This window comes from Plectropomus leopardus, chromosome 16 (genome assembly GCF_008729295.1).
Source record: "Plectropomus leopardus isolate mb chromosome 16, YSFRI_Pleo_2.0, whole genome shotgun sequence".
Taxonomy (NCBI): Eukaryota; Metazoa; Chordata; class Actinopteri; order Perciformes; family Serranidae; genus Plectropomus; species Plectropomus leopardus.
Genome location: NC_056478.1, coordinates 489,828 through 510,080, shown reverse-complemented (window position 1 = coordinate 510,080; position 20,253 = coordinate 489,828). Strand labels below are relative to the sequence as shown.

The 20,253-nt window shown below is 46.3% G+C and overlaps 1 protein-coding gene across 1 annotated transcript in view; it reads left to right on the top strand.

Moving 5' to 3' along the window:
* The window catches only part of LOC121955761 (rho guanine nucleotide exchange factor TIAM2), a 45,010-nt gene extending 28,745 nt beyond the window's left edge, over positions 1-16,265 (top strand). The window contains 21 exon segments of the mRNA XM_042503838.1: positions 1,481-1,666; positions 1,750-1,899; positions 2,672-2,740; positions 3,972-4,044; positions 5,406-5,501; positions 6,206-6,207; positions 6,350-6,469; positions 6,472-6,544; positions 6,982-7,043; positions 8,646-8,746; positions 8,748-8,832; positions 9,353-9,421; positions 10,380-10,505; positions 11,135-11,243; positions 11,457-11,636; positions 12,995-13,113; positions 13,226-13,334; positions 13,423-13,481; positions 14,630-14,720; positions 15,151-15,232; positions 15,356-16,265. Coding sequence (XP_042359772.1) covers positions 1,481-1,666; positions 1,750-1,899; positions 2,672-2,740; positions 3,972-4,044; positions 5,406-5,501; positions 6,206-6,207; positions 6,350-6,469; positions 6,472-6,544; positions 6,982-7,043; positions 8,646-8,746; positions 8,748-8,832; positions 9,353-9,421; positions 10,380-10,505; positions 11,135-11,243; positions 11,457-11,636; positions 12,995-13,113; positions 13,226-13,334; positions 13,423-13,481; positions 14,630-14,720; positions 15,151-15,232; positions 15,356-15,872 — 2,478 coding nt within the window. The 3' untranslated portion in view covers positions 15,873-16,265.
* Positions 16,266-20,253: the final 3,988 nt, after the last annotated feature.

The following is a 20,253-nucleotide window of genomic DNA, read 5'->3' as shown; positions in this document are numbered from 1 at the left end:
AGTGTGTGTGTGTGAGCCAGGTCAGTGTGTGTGTGAGCCAGGTCAGTGTGTGTGTGTGAGCCAGGTCAGTGTGTGTGTGTGAGCCAGGTCAGTGTGTGTGTGAGCCAGGTCAGTGTGTGTGTGTGAGCCAGGTCAGTGTGTGTGTGAGCCAGGTCAGTGTGTGTGTGTGTGTGAGCCAGGTCAGTGTGTGTGTGTGTGAGCCAGGTCAGTGTGTGTGTGTGTGTGAGCCAGGTCAGTGTGTGTGTGTGAGCCAGGTCAGTGTGTGTGTGTGTGTGAGCCAGGTCAGTGTGTGTGTGAGCCAGGTCAGTGTGTGTGTGTGAGCCAGGTCAGTGTGTGTGTGAGCCAGGTCAGTGTGTGTGTGAGCCAGGTCAGTGTGTGTGTGTGAGCCAGGTCAGTGTGTGTGTGAGCCAGGTCAGTGTGTGTGTGAGCCAGGTCAGTGTGTGTGTGTGAGCCAGGTCAGTGTGTGTGTGTGTGTGTGAGCCAGGTCAGTGTGTGTGTGTGTGAGCCAGGTCAGTGTGTGTGTGTGTGAGCCAGGTCAGTGTGTGTGTGTGTGTGTGAGCCAGGTCAGTGTGTGTGTGTGAGCCAGGTCAGTGTGTGTGTGTGAGCCAGGTCAGTGTGTGTGTGTGTGTGCGTGAGCCAGGTCAGTGTGTGTGTGTGAGCCAGGTCGTGTGTGTGTGTGAGCCAGGTCAGTGTGTGTGTGTGAGCCAGGTCAGTGTGTGTGTGAGCCAGGTCAGTGTGTGTGTGTGAGCCAGGTCAGTGTGTGTGTGTGTGTGTGAGCCAGGTCAGTGTGTGTGTGTGTGAGCCAGGTCAGTGTGTGTGTGTGAGCCAGGTCAGTGTGTGTGTGAGCCAGGTCAGTGTGTGTGTGTGTGAGCCAGGTCAGTGTGTGTGTGCGAGCCAGGTCAGTGTGTGTGTGTGTGTGTGTGTGTGTGTGTGAGCCAGGTCAGTGTGTGTGTGTGAGCCAGTCAGTGTGTGTGTGTGAGCCAGGTCAGTGTGTGTGAGTGTGTGTGTGAGCCAGGTCAGTGTGTGTGTGAGCCAGGTCAGTGTGTGTGTGAGAGTGTATGAGCCAGGTCAGTGTGTGTGTGTGTGTGTGTGTGAGCCAGGTCAGTGTGTGTGTGAGAGTGTGTGAGCCAGGTCAGTGTGTGTGTGTGTGTGTGAGCCAGGTCAGTGTGTGTGTGTGAGAGTGTGTGTGTGTGTGTGTGTGTGTGTGTGAGCCAGGTGAGAGTGTGTGTGTGTGTGTGTGTGTGTGTGTGTGTGTGTGTGTGTGAGTGTGTGTGTGACCTCAGTTCTGTATATAATAAAGTGATGATTGCTGATGAAGAACTGATCAGGATTATTGATCGTCATTTCAGTGAATGTTTGATCTTTAAAATTTGCCTCAAAGTCCTGGAAAGTCCTAGGAATGAATGATTGGAGCTGTGTGCAGCTGATGTCTCGCTGTCCCCCGCTGTCCCCGCTGTCCCCGCTGTCCCGCTGTGTGCAGATCCAGCAGTGGGAGCAGAACCTGGAGAAGCTGAACCTGGATCTGTTCCGGCTGCGCTGCTACCTGTCCAGCCTGCAGGGCGGCGAGCTCCCGAACCCCAAGAGCCTCCTCGCCGTCGCCAGCCGGCCCTCCAAGAGCTCGCTGGGACGCCTGGGGGTCTTCTCCGTGTCCTCCTTCCACGCTCTGGTAACGGCGGCCTCCGATGGATACACGGCGTCCATCTTTCTGTCTCTGATGTCTCTGACGGTGCACGTGTGGTCTGTCCTCAGGTGTGCAGCAGAGACGAGGGGACGCTGAGGCGGCGCTGTCGCTCGCTGTCCACGGGAGGCGGCAGGAGGAGGAGGGGCCTGCCGTCCTCTCTGAGGACTCTGGACGGACTCAAGAGACGCAGCGGGGACAACGGACACTCCACGTCCCAGGTAAGACATCGCACCCGACAACTGAGGACACACAGGACCGAGGGGGTTCACGGGGACATTTGAGACGAGGACGCAGACGTCGTGTTTTCAGGTTCTCGGTTCATCATCTGGAGGACTGAAGAGGTCAAAGGTCGTTGCGACTGCGACCTCACCCCTCCTAAACCTGATGTCTCAAGGGGACGTCTCCAAACTTTATTGATACGAACATGCAGCCCAAACTGAACCATCGCAGCTTTTAATTCGGATTCCCTCTCTGAGAGTGAAACCGGTGTGACCCGGCCGGCTCCGCGCGTCACTACCTTCTTTTAATAACCGAAACAAAGAAGGACACGTTTCCTTTAACGTAGATCACTTTCACCGAGAAAATGCTGCTCCTCTCCGCTCCTCCTCTCTCTCCTCCTCCTCTCTTCTCTTCTCTCTGCTCCTGATCTCTCTCTCTCTCTCTCTCCTCTCTGCTCCTCCTCCTCTCCTCCTCTCTGCTCCTCTCTCCTCTCTCTCCTCTCCTCTCTCCTCTCTCCTCTCCTCTCTCTCTCTCTCTCCTCCTCTCTCTCCTCTTCTCTCCTCCTCTCTCCTCCTCTCCTCTCTCCTCTCTCTCCTCTCTCTCTCCTCTCAGTGCTGTTGGGTTTCTCTCTCTCTCCTCCTCCTCTCTCTCCTCTCTCCTCCTTTAGTCCTCTGTTTTAAGGGTCCTGTTGGTTTGTGTGCACATAAATCAGAGTAACTCTGAATATGAAATGTTTCGATGAAGCTGGATCGTGTTTTCTTTGAGCTGCAGGTGAAATGTGACGCTGTGAGCTGGCGGAGGGCGGCGGCGCCCCCCGCGGGACGTCCTGCGGCGCTGCAGGTGCGTTCACTGAGGGGCGTTTTCTGATGGCTCTGTGCTCGCTGCTCAGATTCAGTCATCACAGCAGACACGTGAATGATGATCAGCTGACAGAGGTTACGTGTTTAAAGCATTTAGTTTTGTAATAAAACCCAAAAATTACATCAAACTATTTAACACGACGCAACCCAACAGATTTTATTCTTTCCAGATTTAACCCCTTAAGGCCCATTTTAATATCACACACACTCGTATGCTCTGTGCACAAAATGCACTTTTCAAGCTTTAAACAGTATTATTCATTAATATAATAATATCTATAATATAATAACATGATTTTCTACTTTCACTGAGTTTTTTTTAAACCAGCATCAGTCCTGATCATAAATATTAAATATCCATTAATTTTCAGAATTTTAACCCTTTAAATGCCAGGTTTTTGTCATGAGGCCACTATGTTTTTGATTTAAAAAAAGTAGTAGAGAAATGATTTCTTTAATCTTCTCCTCCTCAGTGTGTGAGTGTAGCTGCTGACAGTCTGGGATCTGTCAGTGTGTGAGTGTAGCTGCTGACAGTCTGGGATCTGTCAGTGTGTGAGTGTAGCTGCTGACAGTCTGGGATATGTCAGTGTGTGAGTGTAGCTGCTGACAGTCTGGGATCTGTCAGTGTGTGAGTGTAGCTGCTGACAGTCTGGGATATGTCAGTGTGTGAATGTAGCTGCTGACAGTCTGGGATATGTCAGTGTGTGAATGTAGCTGTGACAGTCTGGGATATGTCAGTGTGTGAATGTAGCTGCTGACAGTCTGGGATATGTCAGTGTGTGAATGTAGCTGCTGACAGTCTGGGATATGTCAGTGATCAGCAGCTACATTGACTGTGACAGGTCACCTAGTGGAAATAGCATGTATTTCCTCCATCTGCCAAATATGGTCAAAATGACCTCATCAGGTGGAAAATAGTCAAAATGACAAATTCAGAGTCAAAAGCCCAGAATGACACCCAGAAATAATACAAGTCCTGTTTTTCTGCTCTGATGAGGGTCTGAGGTTTGAGGCGATCAGATCGTCCCGTTAAAGACGGCCTGTTTTCTTTTTACGCTCCTTCATTTCGTTTTGTGATTATATGTGTGTAACATTGTATTTGCGCCTGTTTGAACTGATCAATAAATATAGTGAAGTGTTTCAGATCTAAATGAGACTGAAATCAGTGAATTTGATTCATTGATTGATCAGTCTGTTGTCTTGTTGTTCAGATGTTTGATGAGCTGAAGCTGTCGGCTGTTTTCACTCTGAACGTCTGTCGACGCCACGAGGAGCACGACTGTGGTGAGAACACACACACACACACACACACACACACACACACACACACACACACACACACACACACACACACACACACACACACACACACACAGAAACAAACACACACACACACACACACACACACACAACACACACACACTGACACACACACACACACACACACACACACACACACACAAACAAACACACACACACACAGAAACACACACACACACACACACACACACACACAAACAAAACACACACACACAGAAACACACACACACACACACAAACACACACACACACACACAAACACACACACACAGAAACACACACACACACACACACAACACACACACACACACAGAAACACACACACACACACAGAAAACACACACACACACAGAAAACACACACACACACACTGAAACACACACACACGCAGAAACACACACACATGCACACACACTGACACACACACACAGAAACACACGCACACACACACAAACACACTGAAACACACACAGAAACACACACACACACACTGAAACACACACACACACACACACACACACAGAAACACACACACGCACACTGAAACACACACACACACACACACAACACACACACTGAAACACGCACACACACACACACACTGAAACACACACACACACTGAAAACACACACACACACACACTGAAAACACACACACACACACACACACACACTGAAAATGTACTCGTCTGTACTCACTCGTGTCTTCTTGTACTTTTCCTCGTGTGTTCTTGTACTTGTGTGTTCTTGTATGTGTGTACTTGTATTCGTTTGTACTTGTCCTCGTGTGTTCTTGTACTCGTGTGTTCTTGTACTTGTGTGTTCTCGTACTCATGTGTACTTGTACTCGTGTGTTCTTGCACTCGTGTGTTCTTGTACTCGTGTGTCCTTGTACTCATGTGTTCTTGCACTCGTGTGTACTTGTACTCGTGTGTACTTGTGTATTGTGTCAGTGGGGCTTTGATGCAGTTGAATAAATGATGTATGAAGTAATAAAACTGTGTGTATCTTTTGAAGTGTAAATGTATATTTAGGCAGCAGGAGCGTCCTGTTGTAGAGTAGTAAAGTATTGTATTATTGTTATTTATTTTTATTATTTTATTTTGGATTTTTTCAGACGACCGAATGCCCCTCGGTTTAAAGCTTTGAAAGTTTGCAGTTACAGTCTGAAATAAATCAGTGAAAACATTATTTGATCATTCGTCTGTAATTTAGTTTTGTTGTAAAAGATTTCAAAGTATGAAAAATTACGTTTTTTGTCTGAAGTTTTACGTATTTTTTTTAAATAAACGTTTGTTTCGTGTTGTGCGTTTGTGTCTGTGCAGGTTTTGCGGTGACGGGTCACGTGGACGGAGCGGGAAAAAGTCACGTGTTCGTGAGCGAGGTGGAGCCGTGCGGGCCGTCGGCTGCAGAAGGTCAGAGTCTGCTGAGGTTTCTGTTTAAAGGGACAGTCCACTGCATTTCTGTGGGGGTTTGTTTATTTTTATGGTTGTTTTTTGTGTGCAAATTAAAAAGTAATTTTCTGGTAATTTTCTGGTAGTTTTCTGTAATTTTCTGGTAATTTTCTGTAATTTTCTGGTAGTTTTCTGGTAATTTTCTGGTAGTTTTCTGGTAATTTTCTGTAATTTTCTGGTAGTTTTCTGGTAATTTTCTGGTAGTTTTCTGGTAATTTTCTGTAATTTTCTGGTAGTTTTCTGGTAATTTTCTGGTAATTTTCTGGTAGTTTTCTGGTAATTTTCTGGTAGTTTTCTGGTAATTTTCTGGTACTCGTTACATATTTGTTGCAAACTGGGTCATTTCATCACTTTTATTCCCATGCTTAAAAAAAGCCAATTTGCTTACTTTTACTCTACATTTACATTTTTTTGCATCAATGTGTTTTTTTTTTTATTTTGTAAAATCAGATTTTAAAAAAAGTCAGATTTTTGGGTTGTTTTCATGACAGTTTAAATACTTTTATTATTGATCTGAAAAAGCTCTGAGCTCAGGTTGTTCAGGTTTTAGGGACATGAAACATTTGAACTGAGTCACAATAATCAAAAATGTCAGCGTTGCATTTTCAGAGTCCTGACAGCAGGGGGCGCCACCGCTCTGTCTGTGTTTGTGACCGAGCTTTAATGTGAAGGGGTGACAGCAGACTTCCTATTGAGTTTTATTTTGAATGATGTCACTTTTTTATCTGGAGTAATAATGTGTGTGTGTGTGTGTGTGTGTGTGTGTGTGTGTGTGTGTGTGTGTGTGTGTGTGTGTGTGTCCCATCAGGCCTCAGGGGGGGGACGAGGTGCTGGCTGTGAACGGGGCCATGGTCTCCGGTCTGGACCTGGACCTCCTGCAGAGTCTCTTCAGCCAGCAGAAGCTGCAGCTGCTGCTCCGTAGAGACCAGGACGCCCCCCCGAGCCGCCGCAGCCGCCGGCGCCACCAGACCTCCACACCTGCACTGTGACCGTACCACACACACACACACACACACACACACACACACACACACACAGGTTTATAAACACAGGTGCTTTTTATAAAGAGTTAAACATATTAAATTTGAGCCCCTGAATGTTGACTTTCAAAACAAAAGCGTGAGAAAATGTGCGGCGATGTGATGTTTTCCTGTTTGTGGGAGTTCTTCTGATGTGCAGGTATTATGGGATGTATGCATTCATAGGGGCCATCTAAGGGGGCCACTGGGCTGTGAGTTAACCCTTTAACAGTCACAGTGAGAAAAGACAGAACCGGATGTGTTCCCGAAGAACGAGTGTAAAGTCTCGTGAAGTGCCCAGAAAACGATATTAATAATTATAATAATTTTATATTTAAATTATGTTACAGCAAAAAACACGAGAACAAACTTAAACCTGATTTTTCAAACCAGTTTTTTTATTGTCACAGATTCTTTAGATGACGCCTCACTTCCTGTTTGTGACGACGTCTCGTCAGAGCGCCGCGAGGACGGCGAGCTGCAGCGACGGGTGAGACTGACGTCTTCATTTCGGTTTGTCCTCTTTGTCCTCTGCTGTGTGTGAATGTTTGAACCTTGAGACCGCCGGACTCGACGAACCCATCGGACTGTGGAGGTCAAAGGTCACCGTTAGTGAGAGGCAGAACTCGAAAAAAAAACAAACAAAATCAAACATGAGCAAGAAAATCCACCAGAACAACCGGCGCCGATTCAGAGAACGAACCGAATTATTTTAGAAATACGTCACGTCTGAAAAAATAAAACACCTTTCACATCCTGCCCTTTTTTTTTTTTTTTTTTTTTTTTTTACATTTTTCGGATGTTCACGGACGTTCGGTATTGTTCACATTTTTGACTTTCGGCTGCTGATTACGGAAAGTTCCGTTTACGTTTTTACGATTAAAACTCACACTCACCTGTTTGTTTTTTCTCTTTTTAAACACAAAAATAGATTTAAAAAAGTAAATCAAATAATATAAAGTAATATAAAATGATACACACATATATATATATATACAGTATTTATATATATATAGTACACAGTATTTATATATATATATATATATATATATATATATATATATATAGTGTATATGTATGTATGTGTGTGTGTGTGTGTATATATATATGCCCTTAAAACAGCAGAAATCCTTTCCCATAATCCTCCTGTGCTCCGTGGGGCTCAGACGCCGTGTGTGTGTCACATGACCTGTGATCAGGAGGTAATCCGGTTTACTCCTGCAGAGTGTTTGTGTGTCACCTCCTCTCGGAGACACGCTCGCTGCTCTTCCATGTTGTTCCTCACCGGCGGCTCCTCTGCTGCCGGCGGTGCCCGCGGGCGACCTCTGACCCCAGCTGAAGCCTCGGCGACCTCCTGCTCTCTGAACATGGGCGCTCTGTGCTGGGTGCTGCCGCTGGAGGAGGACGAGGAGAGGCTGGAGGAGGAGCAGGAGGAGCAGGAGGAGCAGGAGGAGCAGGGAGGGGAGGTGTTTGCTGGTGTGGGTCTGCTGCAGCGGCTGGTGGACGAGGCGGCGGCCTGCTGCCCAAAACGCCGCCAGCCGACCGACCGCCTCGTCCTGCTGGTAACCTGTCCACGTCTCTGTCCTCCTGTCTCTCTGTCCGCGTCTCTGTCCTCCTGTCTCCCTGTCCGCGTCTCTGTCCTGCTGTCTCTCTGTCGTCTCTGTCCTGCTGTCTCTCTGTCTCTCTGTCCTGCTGTCTCTCTGTCCGCGTCTCTGTCCTCCTGTCTGTCCGCGTCTCTGTCCTGCTGTCTCTCTGTCCGCGTCTCTGTCCTGCTGTCTCTCTGTCCGCGTCTCTGTCCTGCTGTCTCTCTGTCCGCGTCTCTGTCCTGCTGTCTCTCTGTCCGCGTCTCTGTCTCTCTGTCCGCATCTCTGTCCTCTCTCTGTCTCTCTGTCCGCGTCTGTCCTGTCTCTGTCCGCGTGTGTGTGTGTGTGTGTGTGTGTGTGTGTGTTTGTTTGTGTGTGTAGGTGTGTGTGTGTGTGTGTGTGTGTGTTTGTTTGTGCATGTGTGTGTTTGTCTGTGTGTGTGTGTGTCCGTGTGTCAGCGGGTCATTACAGTCTCTTTATGTGAGGACGGTGTCTGATTTTGTCCTCAGAACGTGGAGCGGGTTCACGCTCTTTACCAAACCTTCCCAGAAGGCCGAGTGGCGGAGGCAGACGTCCCCAGGAACCCGTACGGCCGAGAGGCGGCGCGGCGGCGGCGGCCCCGCCCACCTGAGCGTGTGTCAGCGTCTGGTTAAAGTGGTGGAGGAGCTGGTGGACACGGAGAAGTCGTACGTGAAGGTCAGCGAGACGCCGCAGAGCTCGTCCTCGTCTCTGCGCTGAGTTATTCTCCAGATTCACGTTTTCGACCGTTTTTCTGGAAAACATTTTTTCAGTTTTTCAGGAATAGAACGAAGCTGTTTTTGTTTTGTGCTCTTCGAAAGTTTGAGAGAAATCGGCGGGGGGGTCATATGTTCTCAAGGAAACCTTTTTGCTTTTTGTTCTTTAAAATATTTGGTGATTTTTAGAGTTTACAGAAACATTTTTTTTGGAGGGAGGAACAACTGAAAGAAAACAAGTGGGTTTGTTTCGTATTTTAATCATTTTTTGGGCAATTCAAGAAAACATTTTGGCTTTTTTTCTCTAAAAAGTTTTTTGTGTGTTGAGTTGAAAAAAGGTCAGAAAAAGTAAATATTTGCATTTGGTTTGTATTTTAGTTCGTTCGTTCGTTCGTTCGTTTAACCTTTTATTGTGTTAAGTGGTGTCGTTGCAGTAATCAGTGTTTCTTATTTAACTGATGTTTCTCTGTGGTCCCCCTCAGGACCTGGTCTGTCTGTTTGACGTCTACCTGACTCCACTGCAGAGGGAGACCTTCCTCAGTAAAGACGAGGTACACACACACACACACACACACACACACACACACACACACAGACACACACACACACACGCAGAGACACACACAGAGACACACACACACACACACACACACAGAGACACACACACTGAGACACACACACTGAGACAAACACACACACACACACACAGACACACATACACACAGTGCTTCAGATGGAGATCCAGGTTCATATGGAGGTTCAGGTTCAGGTTCATATGGAGGTTCAGGTTCAGGTTCATATGGAGGTTCAGGTTCAGGTTCATATGGAGGTTCAGGTTCAGATGGAGGTTCAGGTTCAGATGGAGGTTCAGGTTCATGTGTCATTAGGTTCAGATGGAGGTCCAGGTTCAGGTTCAGATGGAGTTTCAGGTTCAGGTTCAGATGGAGGTCCAGGTTCAGGTGTCTTTGGCGTCTGTCCTCAGATGGAGGTTCAGGTTCAGGTTCAGATGGAGGTTCAGGTTCAGATGTAGGTCTAGGTTCAGATGGAGGTCCAGGTTCAGGTTCAGATGGAGTTTCAGGTTCAGGTTCAGATGGAGGTCCAGGTTCAGGTGTCTTTGGCGTCTGTCCTCAGATGGAGGTTCAGGTTCAGGTTCAGATGTAGGTCCAGGTTCAGATGGAGGTCCAGGTTCAGGTTCAGATGGAGTTTCAGGTTCAGCTTCAGATGGGGGTCCAAGGTCAGGTGTGTTTTGCGTCTGTCGTCTTTGGCGTGTGTCCTCAGATGGAGGTTCAGATGTAGGTTCAGGTTCAGATGGAGGTCCAGGTTCAGATGGAGGTCCAGGTTCAGGTGTCTTTGGCATCTGTCCTCAGATGGAGGTTCAGATGGAGGTCCAGGTTCAGATGGAGGTCCAGGTTCAGGTGTCTTTGGCGTCTGTCCTCAGATGGAGGTTCAGATGGAGGTCCAGGTTCAGATGGAGGTCCAGGTTCAGGTGTCTTTGGCGTCTGTCCTCAGATGGAGCTGCTGTTCGGCAGCCTGCCGGAGATGTTGGACTTCCAGAGAGTTTTCCTGCAGACGCTGGAGGAGCGAATCGCCTCGTGTCCGAACTTCAGCCGTCTGGAGACGCCGGCGCAGTTCAAGGTGAAAAAAAGGAAATGATTTAAGAAAAGTGCTTAAAAATGATAGTAATTCTGTAACTAAATTTCATATATGTAACTATGATCATTATGACTATAGTTGTTCACTAGCTTTTTTCTTTTCTTTTTTCTTTTTTTCTTCTCGAGACATTTTCCCTGGCTTTTTAAAAAATAATTCTCTAAATCTACTAATTTCTTGCAATTTGTCAAACATGTTTTGAACCAATAACCAAGTAATAATTTTTTCTTATATTTTGGGGGGGAAAAAATTGGCTTGATTTCTTTTAAAATCTTGGAAATAAAGCAATGAGCAACAAAAGAAGAAATGACCCAAGAAATAGCAGAAATTACTTAAAAGTACAAGCTCTGACAGTTGTAAATCTCTTTTTCCTCGAGCGTTTTTCTTTCTTCCCTGAGATATTTCCCCCTTTTTTTTTTTTTTAAATAATTCTCAATATCTACTGATTTCTTGTAACTTTTGGAACAGTTTTTATCAAGTTGGTCATTGCCTTTTTCTCTTATATTTTGGGACATATTCTGACCAGTTTGCTCAGGGTTCAGGTGGAGCCAGGTTTCAAAGGGTTAAAGTGTGTGTGTGTGTGTGTGTGTGTGTGTGTGTGTGTGTGTTTTCAGAAGCTCCTCTTCTCTCTGGGAGGATCCTTTCTTTACTACGCCGACCACTTCAAGCACTACAGCGGCTTCTGTGCCAACCACACCAAAGTCCAGAAGGTCCTGGAGAGAGGCAAGTGTCTGCCGTCCCACTGCACCCGAACGCAACGTCACACACTGTTCGCTCAGTGACATCATCACGCCACTCGCCGATTTAAAGTCCTTTGAACCTTCAATTTCATGACAATGAAGCACAGATAAAATCTGACATTAAGTGTGAAAAACTTCTAGAAAATATGAAAGGAATAAAAAATGTTTTCTAAAGTGCCGTATATCGTTGTCACAGCGAAGACGGACGGAGCCTTCAAACACTTCCTGGAGGCGAGGAATCCGACCAATCAGCACTCGGCGTCTCTGGAGTCGTACCTGATCAAACCGGTTCAGAGAGTCCTGAAGTATCCGCTGCTGCTCAGAGAACTGGTGTCCCTGACTGACCCCGACAGCCCCGAACACACACACCTCACAGGTACACACACACTTCACAGGTACACACACACACCTCACAGGTACACACACACTTCACAGGTACACACACACACACCTCACAGGTACACACATTTCACAGGTACACATACACACGCCTCACAGGTACACACACACGCCTCACAGGTACACACACACTTCACAGGTACACACACACGCCTCACAGGTACACACACCTCACAGGTACACACACTTCACAGGTACACACACACGCCTCACAGGTACACACACCTCACAGGTACACACACTTCACAGGTACACACACTTCACAGGTACACACACACGCTTCACAGGTACACACACACACCTCACAGGTACACACACTTCACAGGTACACACACACACGCCTCACAGGTACACACACACACTTCACAGGTACACACACACACCTCACAGGTACACACACACACTTCACAGGTACACACACACACCTCACAGGTACACACACACACGCCTCACAGGTACACACACACACCTCACAGGTACACACACTTCACAGGTACACACACACACCTCATAGGTACACACACACCTCACAGGTACAGACATCCAACAGCTACACACACACACCTCACAGGTACACACACACACCTCACAGGTACACACACACACTTCACAGGTACACACACACGCCTCACAGGTACACACACGTACACACACACGCCTCACAGGTACACACACTTCACAGGTACACACACTTCACAGGTACACACACACGCCTCACAGATACACACACTTCACAGGTACACATACACGCCTCACAGGTACACACACACTTCACAGGTACACACACACACCTCACAGGTACACACACTTCACAGGTACACACACACACCTCATAGGTACACACACACCTCACAGGTACAGACATCCAACAGCTACACACACACACCTCACAGGTACACACACACACCTCACAGGTACACACACACACTTCACAGGTACACACACACGCCTCACAGGTACACACACGTACACACACACGCCTCACAGGTACACACACTTCACAGGTACACACACTTCACAGGTACACACACACGCCTCACAGATACACACACTTCACAGGTACACATACACGCCTCACAGGTACACACACACTTCACAGGTACACACACACACCTCACAGGTACACACACTTCACAGGTACACACACACACACCGTAACCCAAGTAACGCACACACCAAATTTAAACACAAATAAATGTATATGTATAAATATATTTATATAAATATTATATACATGCATACATATATACATGTGTATGTCTGTGTTTGAATATTCGTAGTTGTTCACATTAAGGTGTGTGTGTGTGTGTGTGTGTGTGTGTGTGTGTGTGTCAGAGGCGCTGAGAGCGATGGAGAAAGTGGCGTCTCACATCAACGAGATGCAGAAGATCTACGAGGATTACGGCTGTGTGTTCGAGCAGCTGGCTGCAGAGCAGAGCGCACCTGACAAACAGGTACACACACACACACACACACACAGACACACAGACACACAGACACACGGACAGACAGATGTCTGTCCTGTGTTGGACAGTCTGGAGACGTGTGTGTGTTTGTCCCCTGCAGGTGACGGAGATCTCGATGGGGGAGTTCCTGGTGCACTCGTCTGCAGTGTGGTTGAACCCGCTGCCCTCTCTGGGCCGGCTGAGGAAGGATCCAGAGCTCACGCTGTTCGGTGGGTCAACACACACAAACACACACACACACACACACACACTGCGCTGAGGATGTGTGTGTATGCTGATGCTGCGTTTCCTCCTCAGTGTTCAAACGAGCCGTCGTCCTGGTTTATCGCGAGAGCAGCAAGCTGAAGAAGAGGACGGTGAGTCTGCTCACATCTTCTGTCTCTGCCGCTCTCTCTGCCTCTCTCTCTGCCGCTCTCTCTGCCTCTCTCTCTGCAGCTCTCTCTGCCTCTCTCTCTGCCTCTCTCTCTGCCGCTCTCTCTGCCTCTCTCTCTGCCGCTCTCTCTGCCTCTCTCTCTGCCGCTCTCTCTGCCTCTCTCTCTGCAGCTCTCTCTGCCGCTCTCTCTGCCGCTCTCTCTGCCTCTCTCTCTGCAGCTCTCTCTGCAGCTCTCTCTGCCTCTCTCTCTGCAGCTCTCTCTGCAGCTCTCTCTCTGCAGCTCTCTCTGCAGCTCTCTCTGCAGCTCTCTCTGCCGCTCTCTCTGCAGCTCTCTCTGCAGCTCTCTCTGCCGCTCTCTCTGCAGCTCTCTCTGCCTCTCTCTGCAGCTCCCTCTGCCTCTCTCTCTGCAGCTCTCTCTGCAGCTCTCTCTGCCGCTCTTTCTGCCGCTCTCTCTGCAGCTCTCTCTGCCTCTCTCTCTGCAGCTCTCTCTGCAGCTCTCTCTGCCGCTCTCTCTGCTGCTCTCTCTGCAGCTCTCTCTGCCGCTCTCTCTGCCGCTCTCTCTGCAGCTCTCTCTGCAGCTCTCTCTGCCTCTCTCTCTGCCGCTCTCTCTGCAGCTCTCTCTGCCTCTCTCTCTGCAGCTCTCTCTGCCTCTCTCTCTGCCGCTCTCTCTGCAGCTCTCTCTGCAGCTCTCTCTGCAGCTCTCTCTGCAGCTCTCTCTGCAGCTCCTCCGGGTTTCTGAGTGTCCTCCGTCCGTCCACACAGCTGCTGCTGTCACTTGTTTCTGTAAAAAAGAGAAAACGTGTGGGTCCGTTTGATAAACTCTCTTTGTAGGTTGTGACTGAGAGGTGGATGAAGGAGCTGTTGGATTCTGGGTATAAGTCCAGATTTTGGACATTCAGAGGACACAGAGACCTCAGTGAGGACATTAAACTTTAACTGTTTGTCCCCTCTGTCCCCACTGAACATTACTCTGGGTTTATCCAAATTAAAACATATCTTCAGCTTTGAAACCTGACGGGTGTGTGTGTGTGTGTGTGTGTGTGTGTGGGGGTACCACTGTGTTTGTTTTGTGGCCTCTCGTCCGCTCCGTTAAACGTGAAATATTTGTGCCGTTTGTTCTCTGACGGACAGACCGGCTCTCGATCAGCTGATCTGGACCCCTTCAGGTTCCGCTGGTTGATCCCAGTCTCAGCGGTCCAGGTCAGACCGGCCAACGTCACAGGTCAGTGACCAATCAGAGGCTCCCGTCAGAGAGAGAGAGAGAGAGAGTGTGTGTGTGTGTGTGTGTGTGTGTGAGAGAGAGAGAGAAGTACAGTTTTGAAGTACTTGTACTTTAGTGGAGTATTTACATGTTCAGTTTTGTTTTTTGGACTTTGCTGCTTTTATTTATAGTTTGAGTAACTTTGCAGATTCTCATTAAAAACACAGATAGAGATAGTAGATCTGACGCTGATACTTTAAACACTTTGAATGCAGGACTTTAAAGTGTAGCAGAGTATTTCTGTGCTGTGGTATGAGTACTTGTACTGCAGCATGGTTTGAGTACTTGTACTGCAGCATGGTATGAGTACTTGTACTGCAGCATGGTTTGAGTACTTGTACTGCAGCATGGTTTGAGTACTTGTACTGCAGTGAGCCTGCTGTGTTTTCAGAGAACGAGTGTGTGTGGGAGCTGGTCCACAGCCGGTCGGAGGTGGAGGGACGACCGGAGACCGTGTTTCAGCTCTGCAGCAGGTAAAAAAAATATTAATATTAATATTCACAATCGATCAGATTGATCACAGAGAGAAGAGTTTTAGTTCTCTGACTTTCTGATTGATCACTGATCACATGACTGCCGTGTTGTTTGTGTTGCAGCGGTTTGGAGACGAAGGCGAGCGTGCTGCGAGCTCTGCGCTCCCTCCTCAGAGACCGACCGGCCGCCGGCTCCCTGAGGAGGAGCAGGCTGTCGACGGCGGAGAGGAGCGGCTCCTGGAGGAGGCGACAGCAGCGAAGTCGCTCCGACGCCCAGCGGACGCCACATCATCAGCTGGAGGAAGGCCGCAGGCCCGATGGCTCCTCCGTCCTGGGAGAGACCTGCTCGGAGCCTCTGCTGCCCAGCCACGCCGCCGACCCCGCGGGGAAGAGGACCAGACTGTGCTCCCTGACCGGTGAGCTAGAGGCCCAGCTGCAGAGGCTCAACTTCACAGAGGAGGAGGAGCGAGGGGCGGCGGCGGAGAAGAGACGCAGATCCAGCCTGCGCCAAGGAGACGGGGCGGACCTGAGCAGCCTGCTGGAGAGAGACTTCAGCGTTCAGAGCATGAGCTCCGTGATCAACGAGGACTGTTTCTACGACGCCGCGCTGCAGCCCGCCGTGCCCGCGCTGCAGCGCTAATGCTAACGTGCTAACACGGAGGAGACTCAGGACCGGAAAACTGTTTCTCACATCCGACCTCCATCACAGGAAGTCCTCACATATCAGCTGACTGTCGTCACCGCAAGATCACACGGCAGGAAAAAGTCTCATCAAAACATTTTGGGATATGAGGACTTTTGGCAGCCGTCTGATCGGCGAGGAGCTCAACAACAACAGTAACTTCTGCTCGCAAAAACAAATGCGTGATTCCAGAAGAGGAAGTCCGATCAGCTGAGATTTGACCAGCTAACGTCAGAAATTTCCGAGATTTCTTTCTTCAGTTTGAGTCAGTGTGAGCAGAAACACATTTACAGAATAAAATCAAAACAGTTTGAGAAAAAAGTTCAAATGTTACAAAAATACAAACAAAACTCAGAGAATATTTTAATATTACAGCAAAGTAATTAAATTTTATTAAAAGCGACAAAAGACATTTTGAGAAAAAAATCATTTTTAAGACAAATGTAGTGACATTATGTTCTTTAAATCAGGATGAGGAGACTTCAGTCTGTCTTTGACTCTTTTTTCGAAAAAAAAAAGTTTATTTTTTAAAATATCACAATACTTTCTCATAAAATCACAACTTTATTGTGAATTTAATTCTGAAAGAATCTCAAACATTTTCATCTTACAAAATTTTGACCTTTAATTTTTTTTCCTTTTTTCTGAAAGTCACAACCTTTTGTTTATTTTTGAAATAAAATACTGCAACACTTTTTTCCCCATAAAATCATTTATTTTGATTTTCACAACTCGTCTGAAAGTTCTCGTTAAATTCTGATTTTATTCTTGAATTTATTACAATTTCCTGTCTTTCTTTTCTTTAAAACTTTTTGGGTTTTGTTCTCGAAAAGTTTTTCCTCACAGTGTTTCAGAACCAAAGTTTCTCCGTTCAGGACCGAACGAATCGAGCCCGACTGAGCTGCTGCATCAACAGAGCGAACAAATAAACCTCCGAAACGTTTTTAACTCTTCAGGAATTCAGATGAAGATCTGATGAGGTGAAACGAAGACGAAGGACGGCGGCGTCTTTAGGTTCCTGCCAGAGGAGAACTTTTGGTTTCTCTTGAAGGAATACTGAAGAAAACATTTCTCTTAATATTTTCAAAATCTCACTGTGGATCGAACCGCTTTTTAAAAGGACCGAAGACTCAAAAATAACAACAGTCTTTGTGGCGTCTCTGAGTCCTGACTGAAGTCCGTCTGTGTTGAAGTGAGAACCGGACGGACGTTTGGCTCTTCAGGATTACGCCGCCTGAATGGACGCGTCAGTATTTTTTTTAGTGCTGCGTGACGTCGCTTTGGTGTCGTAAATGTTTTTCGTGTACAGTTTTAACTCTCGGTCATAGTTTTCTGTCTCACAGATTTTCTTGACAAAAGCAGTTTGGAGGGAAAGTTTGGCGCTGCTGGATCCGATCAAAGCCCTTCAGTTTTTATATTTATACTTTCGAGACTGAAACGCTGACGTCAGCGTTTCTCTGGAAACTCAAGTTGTTTTTATTGGCTGTATTATATTATAGTATTTGGTAATTTATTTTCTTAAATATTTGTGTACATCCTTTTAAAGTCCAATAAATGAGTATTTAATAAGTATTTAACAATTATTTACTTTAAATGCTGCCGACTGTGTGTGTGTGTGTGTGTGTGAGAGAGAGAGAGTATTTGAGGTGTGTGTGTGTGTGTGTGTGTGTGTGTGTGTGTTGAGTCACCTCAGCTCTTGTTGCCACAGTAACGGCCGTACGGAGGAGAGAGCAAAACCTTCATGTCACACTGATTCGGGTCCACCAGCTCGATGAGAGCGGCCGCGTCTCGTCTTTTTTTACTGATGAAAACAACAAACACATAAATAAAGTCAACATTAGATTTATTGTCATAATTCTACTGTCAGCACTTTGCTTTAATTTTTATTTGTGTTTGAATTTGATCTTCAGGCTGCAGTTTGTTTCTGCACGTTCACCAAGATACACGCTGACGTTTAAAACCTGTTTCTCATCAAACGCACAAATAACAACCGAAAACCTGCAGGAACCGAACGCCTCTGATTGTTATAAAAATGTACATTATGTCAGATTTTTGTCAGTGCTTCTCGTCGATAACGTCACTTCGTCCTGACCGTTTTCTCTCTAAGCGTCCCGCTTTGGTCGAGCACATTTTGAGTCACTGAATTCAAATAAAATTTTAACTCGGCCTGACTGACTCATCTCCACCGTCCGGCTCAGGCTGGAATTACAGCGCTCACACAGGTGAGCTGCACAGTCATGTGACCTGCGTGTGAACGCCGGCTGTAACTTATCCTCTCACACAAAAACCACAAATATTAGTGTGTTTGTCTTGTCTTGTACAATCCCTTCATTGCACCGTACATACATTTTGTGTTCTTTATATTCGATTGTTTTCATTTATATTTTTAAATTGATTCTATATCTTTATCTTATGTCCCAAATTCCTGTATGTGTATATGTAGTTGTCAGATTGTGTGTGTGTGTGTGTGTGTGTGTGTGTGTGTGTGTGTGGAATGAGGCTTTAGAGGCCCGGATTTGAGCTGCGGGCCGCAGTTTGCCCCCTGCTGTCACACACAGTCAGTGTGTTGTGTTTGAACAGCAGGAATGTGCTGAACATCTGCATTTAGACACACACACACACACACACACACACACACACACACACACACCTGACAGGCTGTGTGTGTGTGTATGTGTGTGTGTCCTCTCAGTAGCTGTAGGATGATGAAATCATCTCGTCTCTCAGCTGGTGAGTTTATCGTATATCTTACTTTGTTTTCAAAGGACATGTTTACAGTTTGTTCTTTATTAACCCTTTAGAGACTGTTTGTCTCATTTTAGTCTCTTTCCTTCTTCCTGTTGTGATAACTGTGTGTGTGTTGATGCATGTGTCCTAAATGTAGTCCAGATTGTGTATTTGAGTGTAATCAGTGAATTTGCAGCTCAGCTCCTACAATAAGTCTAAAATACACTGTGGAAACTAAATAGTTACATTCAGACTGTTCAGGTCCAAAAATGCTCCATTGAAACCCATTCAAACTGACATTTTTGATCCCACAGCCATCAGAGCAGAAAAACAGGACTTGTATTATTTCTGGGTTCATTCTGGGCTTTTGACTCTGAATTTGTCATTTTGACTATTTTCCACCTGATGAGGTCATTTTGACCATATTTGGCATATGGAGGAAATACATGCTATTTCCACTAGGTGACCTGTCACAGTCAATGTAGCTGCTGATCACTGACATATCCCAGACTGTCAGCAGCTACACTCACACACTGACATATCCCAGACTGTCAGCAGCTACACTCACACACTGACATATCCCAGACTGTCAGCAGCTACACTCACACACTGACATATCCCAGACTGTCAGCAGCTACATTCACACACTGACATATCCCAGACTGTCAGCAGCTACACTCACACACTGACATATCCCAGACTGTCAGCAGCTACACTCACACACTGAGCCTCTGTACAGCCCTAATCTGAATATCACACTGTAATACCAACAAATCAATAACGGCATGGCACCACAAGATAAAGTGTGTGTGTGTGTGTGTGTGTGTGTGTGTGTGTGTGTGTGTGTGTTTGTTCAGCCGAGATAATGCAGTTCATTTGTATTCCTGTCTGTGTGCCGATGATGGTTGATGGAGCCTCAGGGGGTGAGGCCAAGCGTGTGTGTGTGTGTGTGTGTGTGTGTGTGTGTGTGTGTTTCTGCCAGATGGTTTGATTCAGCTCTGAACTATTATCTTTGTGAATGTGGGGGTCAGAGGTCAAACTGTGTGCCTTGATGTGAAGCTAATTTCAGTCATTGAATCAGTCTGAGTTAATCTGTGTGGATGAACGACTTCTTCATGAGTGTCAGCAGAACAAACTGTTTTTTTCTTCTGCAACATTTAAAATTCTATTCAATTTGATAATATTTATAATTATAAATATTTAATAATTTAATTCAAAATATGAAGTAAAAACAACCTACAGTCAGATGATTATCAAATCTGTTCATCTTTTTGTTATTTTAAAGAAAAGTTCTTAAATAATCAGAAATGTGAGAGCACCAACAAAACAACGGTCCAGCCAAAAAAGTCTGAAAACACATTTTTTAATTCGGCAAAACAACATATAGAATTGAAAGTCTCACACACACTCATATATAAGTGTTTCACAAACAAACACAAATTAAGCAAACTAACAAAGTAATATCAACAAAGAATAATTTGAAATTACACAAAAGACAAGTAAAATATAAGAAAATGTAAGAAAAACCATAAAAATTAAAAGATTTAAAAGAAACCATAAACTAGAAAAAAATTAAAATGACAAAATACAAATAAATGAGTAAACAAAAGAA